The 13,502-nt window shown below is 42.4% G+C and overlaps 1 protein-coding gene across 1 annotated transcript in view; it reads left to right on the forward strand.

The window, feature by feature from the left end:
* STIM2 (stromal interaction molecule 2) overlaps positions 1–13,502 on the forward strand; it is an 81,946-nt gene that overhangs the window by 42,825 nt on the left and 25,619 nt on the right. Inside the window, exon 5 of the mRNA XM_019552576.1 lies at positions 10,045–10,159. Within this exon, the coding sequence (XP_019408121.1) occupies positions 10,045–10,159 (115 nt within the window). The remainder of the gene's footprint in view (positions 1–10,044; positions 10,160–13,502) is intronic.

Consider the following 13,502-nt stretch of genomic DNA (forward strand, 5'->3'; position numbering starts at 1 on the left):
GTCTGGAACCAACTTCCAAGAGAAGTGGTGCAGGCTCCTACCCTGGGGGTGTTTAAGAGGAGTTTAGATGAACACCTTGTTGGGGTCGTTTGACCCCAGTTCTCTTTCCTGCCATGGCAGGGGGTCGGACTAGATGATCTGCTCAGGTCCCTTCCAACCCTAGAAACTATGAAACTATGAAAACGTGTTAGGAAAAGCGAAATGAAAATTGAGTTGTTATTACTTGCATTGAATAAGAACATTGATAATTTTGTGGTTGTTTTGGACTACTTTGAGAAGGAAGAATGTACAGTATTCAGTTTATCAGAAACAAGATACCAGCCCAGATATATTATTTCCATTGAGGTTTGCTGTGTTGAAACTGAGAGCCATAGTGGTTCTGTAGATTATCTTACTTCTTTGAACTAGGATGACCTACCAAAAATGTGCAATGAAATAGCCACAGTCTTTGGAAAAGAAAGGTGAACTTGTTCCCCTCGCAGAAGATCAGAAAACTTTAAACTTTTCTATGTATTTTGTCTTAATTCCACTGTAACTTAAATTGAGGACACAGAACCATTTCTATTGCAGATGACACCAAATTGAGTGGAGTTGCCCACACTCTAGAGCAGGGGTTTGCAACCTTTTGGCAGCCAGACACAGAGGGAGGGAGGGGGTGGGAGAGGGGGAGGCAAGGTGGCGTGCAGCTGTGACACAGAGCGGTGGCAGTGGTGGGTGGCAGCGGCCACCACATTCAAACTCCTCACTCCCTGCGCCCCCCTCCACGTCTGGCCGGCTGAGCAGCACCTGTGCGGCCTGCAGAAGAGTGCCACTACACTCTCCTTTCCCCCCACCCCTCCCCTGGGAGGCAGCAGCATGGGGTGGTGGGTGGCAGCGCTCTGTCCCCACTTGTGTGTATCCCCTTGGGTCTTCCAAAGTACTCCCAGTTGACAACCTCTGCTCTAGAGGGTAGGGCAAGGATCCATAATGACCTGGATAAACTAGAAAAATGGTTCACAATCAACCACATAAAATTTAACAAGCATGTCCTTGGGATGAAAGAATTGCCATCACATATACAGACTGGGGAATGGCTGGCTAGGCTGCAGTCCTGCAGAGAAAGACCTGGGGGGATATACATACTTTTTATCATCTTTTGTGGGCCCCTTAGAGTCTGTAGTCCCCCAGGTCCACAGACCATAAGTTGAAAACCAGTGGTCTAGAGAAGAGAAGACCAAAGGCAGGATTTGATAAGTCTTCAAATATTTGAGGAGTGGTTATAGAAATAGACTCTTCTGTAAGGCAATAAAGGACAGGACAAGGAGTAATGGTTTCAAGCTGCAGGAGAGGAAATTTAGAGTGGAGATGGGAAGAACTTTGTGGCTATGCAGGTTGCCAAGTACTGGAACAGGCTCCTTAGAGAAGCTGTGAACTCTTTTCCATCCCTGGAAATTTTAAAGAGCAAATTAGATATCTGGATGGGATGGTTTACTAGGGATGAACCTGCCAGCTTCAGGGGGATGGACTAGTGGACCTCATGAGGTCCCATCTAGCCATACTTTCCCACGAACGTAATGGTTTTCCTGAAAGATTACTAAAACGTCAAGCCCTTTATACCATAGTAACTAAAGTGTTCTTACATAGCTTTCTGCTATGGCCTTATTAAAATGGAGAGATTTGCATGATCTTTTCTTGCTGTTACTTGCCCCTTCTGAATCTACTTATATGTCTAGATCACTTGGCCTCACACCTGTGTCATTTGGTGCCTGGCAAGGTCAGATGGTTGCAGTGACTCTTGTAAGAGGTGGTAGGAACAGTACATGGTTAGACATTTCTAATGATAACCATGGGTAGGGAAGCTTCTACTGGTAGGTCAACTTCAGTCAATGGCAGGAAGAGAGGGATAGATCTTCCTATTCTCTCCTTGCAGTTCTCCCTATTCTCTCCTTGCAGAACCAACCCTTAAATACTTCATGCTTATTGTGTTTTTGTTGTTCTGGAATCCCGCAGGCTTGTAGTGCTGACTCAACCTTTAGTTCTGGTTGCTGCCTGAGGGGTGATAGATTTAGTCTGTTCAGTCAGATTTGCAGTAGTAGTCTAGATCAGTGGTCTCCAAAGTGGGGTGCACAAGACGATCCATTGGGGTGTGGGAAGAAAATATTAGAACTTCTATTTATATTTATATAAATATACATATATTGGGGGTGCATGCTCAAACATTTTTTACTGATAGGGGTGAGCGATCAAAAAAGTTTGGAGACCACTGGTTTAGATCGTGGGAGAGGTCTTGTATGTGTAGATATAAATGCATAGAAAGTAAAGAAATTAGTTAACTTTCTCAGTCCTGATGATTGGGCACTGGTGCTGAAGGAAATGCTTTGAAGGTGCACCTGGTCCAGCAGTCTACTAATTCCTGTTATGCTCTTATGTATTTTTAAGGTACTTATTACTCTGGTTTCTAACTACTGAATTTGTTACAGCCATTCTTGCTGCTGCCACCAGAGCATTTTCCCTGAGTGGGAGTTTGTCATTTGCAGTGATAGGGACTAAATGGATCTAGAGAAAAAGGTGACATTTTCCCAGTTGGGTAGGAGTTCTAAAATTATGACTATTGGTTAAAATAGAAAGTGTCACCTCTTCCATGGTATAAGGAATTTCCCAGGGAGTAACTCACTGAGCACAGAAATGAAGAGATCAGTAAAGTTAGGAGTGCACCACTAATTGTGCATTAGCAACACTGTACAAATCTGTTTTATTGTAAACACAGGGAGTAAATCAAATTGTAATTAAAGAAACCCCATCATGTGTAATATAATTTTCCCCGTTTGTCTACTGGAAACTCCTTCTATTAAGGTCTCTCTAAACCTGAATTTCAGCAAGTGTGAAAAGCTCCAGTTTTTCACAGACCAAATGAGCCTTTATAGTATCATTCTCCCTCCTGTAAACATCTCTATTAGCAAGCTGTTCTTTTGTGGAAGTTGATTGAAAATTCTTCTAAAAATTCATTTAACTTTAACTGATGGTGCATGTTTCCTGTTTCTATTGTCTTCCCTCTCTTCGGCTAACAGTGTCTCACCACAGTTTTTACTAAATCCCTTCACCCAATCATTTGTCATATCATTTCAAATAAAAGCTTAGAACATATTACTTCCCCTTGCAGTTATCTTAGATTTCTTCTGCCCTCCCTCCCTTCCACTCCTCAAATTAAAGTTAAATAACCAGAGAAGAATACAAGTAAAGTAGTTTGGAGTAAAACTTTGTATGAAAGAGGCAGTGCAGAATAAAGCTTCAGTTTTTTTAGCAATTGGCTTGGGATTAGAGTGCAGCAAACCAGAACTTCCTCTTCTGAGCACTGAAGAAAAAAAGACCCACTGAGGATATCCTGTGTATAGCGGTAGCACAAAAATCTCTTCGTGGTTGTTTTCACAGGTGTTTAGCATCATGTAATACTGGGGCCCATTCTGCCTTGCACAGCTAGGATATGAGAGACTTCTATTTTATTTCTACTGTTCTTTATAAAATAGTGTCCATGTCGAGTCCTACCTGGGTTTTATAGCTATTAATGCTGGATGTGTAATCTCAGTAAATTGAGATAACTGGTGGATGCAGAAAGGGACAGTCAATTTAAAAAATAGTAGTATTTTTATAGCATGCTAAATGAGCAGAGATGCCTTTTTAAATTTAAAAAAAAATGAAAACATGCATATAATCTCTCTAAACCACTTGTTTTTCTAAACAGAAGCTTTAAAACTGTTCTTCATATCTGCCCCTCTCTCCTTGATCAATCATACTTTGGCAATAAACTCCTCACAACCTAACAGGTCTGTACTTCAGGTAGCATTTTGTTGCTTTTAGGTCAACTGATTATGTATTATGGGTGACCCTGGAAGTGGGTAAGTGGTAGTAAGTGCACACAGAGAGAAGTAAGCTACCAAAAGATAAAAGTGAAGGGAGGTGCAGGGAAGTGCATGCTGTAAGACTTGGTGTCAGTGTGAAGTACTTTAACCTCCACAGTAGTATACTGTGCGGATGGAAAATTGATCATATCTTCTGTGGCGGTCGGCAGTCCGGAGCTCCAGTGCTGGATGATGAGCTTGGATGAACAGGCAGGGGCTAACGGGGCAGAGACGGTGCTGATGCATAATGGTTGCAAAGCTGTTTTGTTACTTAAGCTTGTAGAGAGCGTAGGTTTCACAGTTACAGCAGTTGTAAACTTTTAGTTGCTTAGTACGATCAAACTCTAATTTGAAAACGACAGCTGATGAAAGCGAATCGACTGGTTTCGACCGGCATGCAGGTGTGGAGTACGCCAGGAGACAACGGTGGCAGAAAGACAGCCAGCTTGTGAGGTAGCCCAAGGTATCTCTGAGCTGGTTTCTGCCTTGGGCGGAAACTGTGTTGACTTAAATACTTTTCAAATAACCAACCATATGATCCCTTTTGTGGAATGTTCTAGTCTCGTTACGTAATGGCTATCTGCTTAGTGCATGACTGGGCATGTGTGCTCTGCCAATTTGAATACCTTACTCCATCACACTGGCCATGTGTGTGGCGCGTGTTTGAACATGTGCACTTGTCTTAGGGGCTTTCCACCTGCATGTTTGTACTTGTTCCTTTTAACTCTGTGTCATCAGCACTTTCCGATTTTGGCTTAGACATCTTCAACAAGCCACACCTTTCACGTTAAGATGCGACAGCAAGGTGGACTACATCCACTCCTCAACCGGGGAGAAGTAGTGGTAGCAACATAGGTTCAGCTTCCCTCCAGGTGGAGGCTATCTTAGCAGGGGCATGAGAGAAGTGGTGCTGCTGCAGCTCCCAACTGCCTGCCCCAGCATGGGTGCAGGTGAACTTCCCCCCTTGCTGCTGACATGCCACCAAAGTCATGCATGCTGTGCCAGACTGGAGTTGTTCTAGCTGTGTCTTGAAAAGGTTGCTACCCGTGGCATAGGCAGAGTGGAACTCTAATAGGAGTGGAAGGGGTTCTTTCAGGAAATGGTGTCTTGCAAACAAAATGGATTGTACAACCAAAGGGGTTAGGTGGGCAAGTAGTGAACCACTATAGGCCAATAGTGAACCAAAGATGGTGGCTCTGATTCAATTTGAAACAAATGCAGAAGAGCTATGAGGGTCTTGATTGTTCTAGTGTCATAGTTGTTCTGTAGTAAGGTGAGCATCAATGCTTGCTTCTGTCTCCAGTGAGATGCATCAGTTGACTTCAGTTCCACAGAAAGTCCCTTCCCAACTTAGTCCTTTGTCCTGCAACTTGAGATGTTTAGAGGCTATGGTCCACCTTCATTCTGAAGAACACAGTGTGTTAGACCCCCCCAGAGATTTTTACTAAATTTTGATACCATTATCTACCTTTATTTTTTTCCCTCTCATTTCTATGTCTTTTAAAGTACTTGACATATATTTTTGAAGGACCTTGAAATATTGTGATTGAAACGAAATGTGGAACAAATGGGCAAAGTACATGCAGGCTCCTGCTTACGTTAGTTGCATTCTGAAATGTAAAGTTTTATATTTTGCAATAGGCTTCAGATACACTACTGCAGGTTGGATACATTCACTGGTATTTCTGGGCTTGACACGTAACAATGTTGATCAAGCATCACTACATAAGAAAGTGTGTAAATACCAGGGCTGACATGAATACTACATTAAGCAACAGCTAGACTTAATGAAACAGAGTGACCTTTTGTTGCATAGTCAGACATCTTTAGCAATAATTAGCTCGCATCACCTTTCTTCTACCTCTTTAGCAACTTTCTTTAAAAGGTATATCAGGATTCAAGAAGAGTAACTAATTGCTGATCTATAAAGCATGTAGTACCTTATTTTTCCCTCTACTTTCAATCCGTCGTGGGTTTGCCCTCAGGAAAGGGAAGTGGCATAAATATACATTGAGTGTAGAAGCATGTTGTACACCTTGTTTGGCATGTTCTTGAGTAGTTTCTTATCTATATGCTTATACTTTCCATAGAATCATAGAAAAAGGAGGGTTGGAAGGGACCTCCAGAGATCATCTAGTCCAGCTCCCCACCAGAGGCAGGGTAATCCCTATCCAAACGTATCTTATCTAAATTCAGTATGTAACCTCTTAATAAAACTACATAGTCAACCCTGCCACTACCACAAGGCATAACATCCTAACCTGCCAGAGCAGGAAACAACAGCAACCAACATCCTGCTGTTGTGAAGATTGTTAAAACGTTCTTGAGACATCCAAGGAAGAAGGCCATGCCCCACGCTAGAGGAAGGCAACTCCCCTGCCCCCAGTCGGTATCAATCTGACCATGGGATAACATAGCTTCCTGACCTCAAATATGGTGATTAGTCTGACCCTCAGTGGAGGAGCAAGACCCTCTAGCAAGGAACCTCTAGCTTTAAGTCCTAGCAGTAGCACTGGCACACCCTAGTCAAAATCCCCAGCCTTGGCTATAGCCAACCAACCCCTGATGCCTCTGGAGAAGATCCCCTCCCCACTTCCCCCCTCCCACACCTTACACCCCCCTTTGCCCACACATACCTTATACATGCAGCAGCAAGAGAAAAAAATTCCTTCCCGGTTCTGTGTGGCAACCAGCAAAATCCAGAAGCATGAGAAATCTCTGTAGTAGAACATAAGCTTAGATGCACGTAGATCATCCCCAGCCATTGCTTGTCCATGAGTACCTCCAATGATGGAGATTCCACAGTTTCCCTAGGCAGTGTGCATTAACCATGAATGAGTTTTCTGAATATCCATTCTTAACCTACTTTGCTGCAGGCTTAAGCCATTAATTTGCCTCCTGTTCTCTACACTAAGACAAAATGTGTTGTTTGTCCCTCTTCTTTCTGCCAGTTGTACAGATACTAGAAGACTGCTATCATGTCCCCTCAAGTGCCTTTTACACAAGGTTAACATGCCTAATTCCTTCATCCTGTCCTTGCATGACTTGCCTTCCAAGCCCATTATCATTTTTGTTGCCTACCTCTAGACCCTATCTGACTTCTCCATGTCCTTCTTATAATGTGGAGCCTAAAACTGCACATAGTACTGTAGATCAGGGGTTTCCAAACTGGTACTTGTACCCCAGAGGTACACACAAGACATCTCTGGGGGGTATGAGGGAGAAATTGTGTAATTGTGGATTTAATTTTCATTATAAAAATTGGCATTTTAGGGGTTTAAAATATAAAATGTATGCTGGTAGGGGTACACGGGCAGCTGGTAAATCTAGAAGGGGGTACACAATAACCAAAAGTTTAGGTACCAGAAGCTCTAGATGAAGCCTAACCAGTGTTGAGTAGAGGCACTATTGCCTTTCATGTCTTGCAGCTAATGCTTCTGTTGATGCAGTCCAAAACTGCATTTGCCTTTTAAGCAGCTATATCACGCTGCAGACACGTACTGAATCTGTGATCCACTAAGACTCCCAGATCCTTCTCTGTAGTGGTGCCATCCAGCCAGGTTCCACCCATTTTGTATTTATCTTTTTGATGATTCTTTCTGAAGTATAATACCTTCTATTTACCAGTATTGAACTTCATCCTGTAAGTTCCAACCCAGCTTTCCAATCTATCAGGATCCTTCTGATAGACTGCCACCAGAGGTGGTTCAAGCACCTACTTTGAATGCCTTCAAGACACATTTGGATGTCTATCTTGCTGGGATCCTATGACCCCTGCTGACTTCCTGCCCTTTGGGCAGGAGGCTGGACTCGATGATCTTGCCAAGGTCCCTTCCAGCCCTAATGTCTATGAATCTATGAATATTCACAATCCTTCCCATTTTCATTTTGTGGCATATGTTCTGAAGAAGGGCTCTGTCCAGCATCCAGATTATTAAATACATTGAGCAGCACTGGGCCCAGAACAGACCCCTGTGTGACTCCACTCAACCTTCTGCTGTTCAGACATGGATCCATTTATAATTACCCTTTGCTAGCAGTTACTAAGCTAGTTGTCTATCCCCCTTGTAGTAGGTTTGTCTAGCTCACCCATCTCCAATTTATGTGAGACAGTCACGTGGGGCCTTGTCAAAAGCCTTGCTTCAGTCCAGATAGACTGAATCCTTCATCCACCCAGCTAGTTTTCTTGTCAGAAGGCGATCAAGTTTGTTTGACACAATTTGTTCTTAGCAAATCCATGCTGGCTGCTTGGATGAACCTTTCCTCCAGTTGCTTGCAAATGGACTTCCCTATTATGTGATCCAGTAACACCCTGAGTATTGAGGTATGAGGCTAACCTTTTTGTAGTTCCCTGGGTCCTCCTTTTTTCCTTTTCAAGTAGGGGCACTAGATTGGCCCTTTTCCATTCCTCTTGTACCTTGCCAATCTCCCATGACTTCATGAAGATCATTGCCAAGGACTCAGAGATCTCCTCCCATGCCAGTTTCGTCAGTACCTGGAATGAAGCTATGAGACCCTGCTGATTTTTAAATTAATTCAAACACATCAAAAGCTCCCTGTTTCCCTTGTTCTCTCATCCCTCATCTTGTCCCCTTCATTATCCAAATATACCTTATTGGGTGTCTGGTTACAGCTTAACTTTTTTGTGAAGACTGAGGCAAAGTAGCTGTTGAGTAGCTCTACCTTCTTTGCTTCTGTGCATCTTCTCTTAACAGCACGTTCTGGCTAGTTAACAGTGGACCTGCAGCTTCCTTAGTCTTTCTTTTCTGGGCAGCATGATTACAGAAGCTTTTTTAATTGTCATTAACGTCCCTGGCCAAGCAGGTGCAGTGCACTTTTTACTTCTGCCTTCCTGCTTTTTGTCCCTGTAGGTTCTTGCTGTTTTCTGGCATGCTTCCTTAGTCACCCACCCATCTTTCATTGCCTTCTTGCTTTCCTTTTGCATTGGAGGCATTCTGGAAGCTCCTTTTGAAGCCACATTGATCTGTTACCATTCTATTGCTTCCATCATGTCAGAACAGTTTCTTGTTGGTTTTCCAATACCATGCCCTTTAGAAGCTTCCAGCTCCCCTGGGTGCCTTTATCCTTCAGTTTCTCATCCCATGGCACCATGCCAATCATCTCCTTGAGTAGGTTGAACTTGGTGTTTTTGAAATCTAGTATCTTAGGGTGCAGGAAGAAGGGCAGCTTCCAGCTGTAACTCAGAATGATTTGTGCAAAGCGTTCTGAGTTGCAATGTTACCCTGGACCAGGCAGAAGTTCACTGTTGGTTCCAGGGGGGAGACGAATCTAACTTCTGGCAGCAGCCTGCAGTCAGGTTCCCATAGCAATGGCCAGGCTGTCTGCCAGTGCTCGTTCTTTTCAGAATGGGAGGGGGAAAGCCAGTGGAAGGGTCTCCAGCTAGTGCTGAAGGGTGGGGTGGCTGAATTGCCCCCCCCACCTCGAGGCAGGGGGGAGGGGCACTCCAATACACTGGCCCCACCCTCTAGGGGGGACTAAAAAAACCCCAGACTGAACTCACTCCACTCCCTTTCCCCCCTCTCATCCTGAAAACAGCGACAGACTGGGAGGCAGCCCTGACACAAGTTACAGAAGACACTACATTTTGAAACATCTTTATCTGATACATCATGCAATGAGGAGTCAGATTTTTAACCAGTTGGCCATTTTTTGAAGCTGTCTGCTGCTGTGCACTTATGTTTGGTCACAGCTGTAAACTGCTTTCTGTGGCCATATCAGGTGGAAATTGTTGCTTCTGTCTGCACAATTAGTTCTGCTGACCTCATGCTTTTTCTGGCACACGATTATGAATTCTATCATTAATTCCTCCCATGTTTCCCATCCCCTTCACAGCCTCTACCAATTCTTCCCTGTTGGTCAGGACAAGATCCAAGACAGATGATCCTCCAGTTATATCTTTAGTTTACCAGCCAGTCTCACAAATGTGATTTTGTTTCTTCACGATGATTTGGCAATGTACATTTTGTAAGAATGGTGAATTCTGTCTTTTAGGTTGACTGCTTCAGGGGCTTGCCCAAAGTGTGCCTTTTCACAGACCAGAAGCAATAAAGCTATTCTGTCAGATGATTCACTTCCAGATTTCCCTGTTAGGAAATTGATGCCGTTTCCTCATTAATGTCAAAACCTAATATTTGTGCTTTCTTCTCAGTTTATCAGGGAAGATATGAAATATAAGGATGCAACTAATAAACATAGTCATCTGCATAGAGAAGACAAACATATCACGGTTGAGGATCTGTGGAAACGCTGGAAAACCTCTGAAGGTAAGTAAAGTTTTCAAGATCCATGCCATGGTTTTCAGGTGGCCTAACCATAAAAACAAAACAAAACAAAACAAGTGAAGTTGATCTTGAAAAAAGTAGTGCAAATATTGGCATCAAATGACTAGTGGTACTTCATTGTACCTTTTGTTTACCGGTTAACCTGTAAACTTTTTGTTAAATTCAGCTAGTTATGACCCTCATTTTGGACTCAGTTTTATGTAAATGAGACCAGGGAGTTCTAATGTAAGTAAATGCTTCAGACAATTTGTACTAGCTTTATTGCATCATCTGTATGCGACTTTCATTGTAAAACTTGGTATGAGGTTTAAATTAGTCATCTTAAACTCTTTTTAAACTTTTGTGACCCATTTCCTAATATGGGAAGACAAATGTATTCTCTTTTTGGTTTTTTTTAAATATAATTGGTTTGTGATGTAAAGAACTAACTTAGTGTTTTAAAGTTTCTCTCTGTTGAGAGATCAGAGGCCTGGGAGACGAGGCTTATGAATAAGGGCTAAAGAACTAGAGTTACTTAATCTGAAGAAGAGACTGTTGAGGGTATTTGATAAATCTTCAAAATACTTGATGGATTATTAAAGAGAGGGTGAAAAAAGATTATTCTCGGTGGGTATAGTGGACAGGGCTGAAAGCAACATCTTCAAGCTGCAGCAGAGGGAATTTTAGGTTGGAGATTGGTGGAAATTTCTGTTATGAGGGTGGTGAAGCATTGGAACAGGCTCCGTAGAGAAGTTATGGAATCTCCATTCTTAGAAATTTTCAACATCTGGTTAGGCGGACAATAGGCTGGGGTGATTTAGCTAAGGCTGCTCCTGCCTTGAATAGGGGACTGGACTAGATGACCTTGTGGGGTCTCTCCCAGCCTTACTCTGATGTGATTCTGAGAAATGGCTTCTTTTTTTTTCAAGATTTGAGTAAAAAGATAGATATTTTAGATCAATAAGCAGTTAAGAACGATATGCAAGCATTATGCTATTAGCATTGAAGTGTATTTATGCACGTGTGTACACACACATTGTAAGACGTTGCAGTGTTCCATAATTCCCGATTTTTAATTTAAATTTGACTGTAAAAGCTACTTCAGGTTTTTCCTCATCTTCATGCTCTTCCTGAAGAAAAATAGTTGTTTTTCTTAAGTGTCCATATCCAAACAGTCAGGTATGTAACCTTAACTGGTTTTCTTGGATTTGTACTTTATGATAAAAGTAACATCTTAATGATTTGTTTTTCCCTTAGTTATTTCTATTGCACTCAGTGTTAACTGTGTGCGCCTCTGTGTATACACACATGCCCTGTCATAATTAATGCTGCCACTGCTCCACTGTTGCTGTATTTTTCAACCTAGTTGGAGCTCTACAAACTGGATGACATAGCCCTGTGGGATGGATTGAGCTAGTCTGAGGCCCAAGACCCAATGTACAGAGTTGGTTTGTAGCCTTGGACATGTCATGCAGCCCACAGGGGCAGTTAGCAGGTCAGATGTGGCACACTGAGGCAGTCTGTGGGCCTTATTCAGGGCATACACTGGAAAGGTTGAGCGTTGCTGCTATAGCGTCCTTGTCTATGTGGGTATAGTGGTGGAGTGAAGTACTCTGCCACAGGGTAGTACTTGTATCTGCCGCTACTATCCTGAGGTAGAGTTAATTAGTTTACTGTTGCCCAATAGCTCTGCTAGACGCTGCTGTTTTAACTGAGGAGCTAATTAGGCAACTCCTCAGTAAACATCTCATGTAGTTCCCCCCCAGGGAGTTGAAACACTTAGGCCTAGAGCTCACAAGCGTGTGGATCAGAGTTGCTGAATGATGTCTAATCCTTTCAGAACCAAATTCTTTTAGCTAGTGGCAGATGGAGGTGGGCATTCTTTACCACCATGGCTGGTTGTATGGCCAACTTTGCGGAGGAATCTGACCTTGAAACTGTGAATTAAAGTAGTGTTCTATTTTTGTAAAAAGGAGTTCTCATCTGTCTTGCTTTAGTTCTTCTCTTCTCTGTTGAAGGGTAAACATGACTTCAAGTTTGGAGTTTTCTTTGTCAGTGGATAAAGATGGGGGCTGGCTACATATCACTATTTATGATGGGCTGTCTTATTTTGGGTTAGCATTGCACAACAGATGTTCTTTCAGCAACTGGGAATAACTGCATACCATAAAGAGATGTTATGTTTCCATTGCACATTCTTGATCATTGGCAATCTCAGGTTTTAAATATCCAGACAGTGGAAATGCGTGCACGCCAAGCATGGCTGCAGATGCATTACATAACATTGAATTCCATTCCAGATGGGACTAATACAGTCTTGTAAACCCTTCATTCTCTGGAAGAGGAAACAGCTATGCTTTGTAATATTAAACTATTGAATGTATGAGATCAGAGTTGCTTAAGGCTTTCATTACTCAGTTTAGTTTCCTTTGTGTTCTTGGTATTGGGATGTATACTAGTGGCAGTTACGTCTTTTATACTGGTGTTTTCTTCTGGCCACTGTTCAAATTCTACTTGAAGTCCTGTTGTGTTTACAAGGTAATACTATACCATGTCACGTCTGCTTCTCTGTGCACACTTTGTGATTCAAAAGTGAACTGTTCTAAGTGCTTTTGACCTAGTGTCTTGGTCTCATTCCTTTCTTCCTACCGAGTAGCACCATCCAGCTTATACTTTTGTCCAGAAAGGAATCAGATTGCACTGGAAACACTGATGTTAATGGCACAAAAGCATGTTGTATTGCTGCTAAGAAAATTACTGCCTCATGCAGTAAATTAATGTGAGCCAAGATATGTAAAGAAACAGACAGTGATGAAGGCAGCAGTGTTAATGCATCCTATAGTTGCCATTGTCAACCATGTTGGCATATGGCATCCTAACAAGTCATTAGGATTGGTCTGCATCTTTTTCATATGATCATTTGATTACTTCCTCTCAACAATACCCCTCTTCCTCCCTTCCCATCTGTTAGGCATGTTAGCATCATAGCTATGGCCAAAGATAGAATTCAAGAAAGAGTTGGCATGATCTGGGAGTTAGAGCACTGTATTGGGAGTTGAGTACTTATGAGTTCTGCCTCCTCCTTGCTTGCTGTTTGGTTCTAGGCAGGTTGCTTAACCTTTTTGCCCCACTTTCCTCATTTTATTGTTTGCACAGAGTTTTGTTCAGTTCTGTAAGCCCTGGTCTAATTCCTTGTAGAAATTGCCTTTCAAATACAAATGTTTACCAGCTGTTAAAAGACTAAATGAAAAATCATACTGTTTCTCTAGGTTTTGAAATGGGGAACACCATAGTGATATCATTAACTGTCCATGAATTCTGAAATTAATAATAACATCTATATTAT

The sequence above is a fragment of the Crocodylus porosus genome, unplaced genomic scaffold (genome assembly GCF_001723895.1).
Source record: "Crocodylus porosus isolate Cpor-Errol unplaced genomic scaffold, CroPor_comp1, whole genome shotgun sequence".
Taxonomy (NCBI): domain Eukaryota; kingdom Metazoa; phylum Chordata; order Crocodylia; family Crocodylidae; genus Crocodylus; species Crocodylus porosus.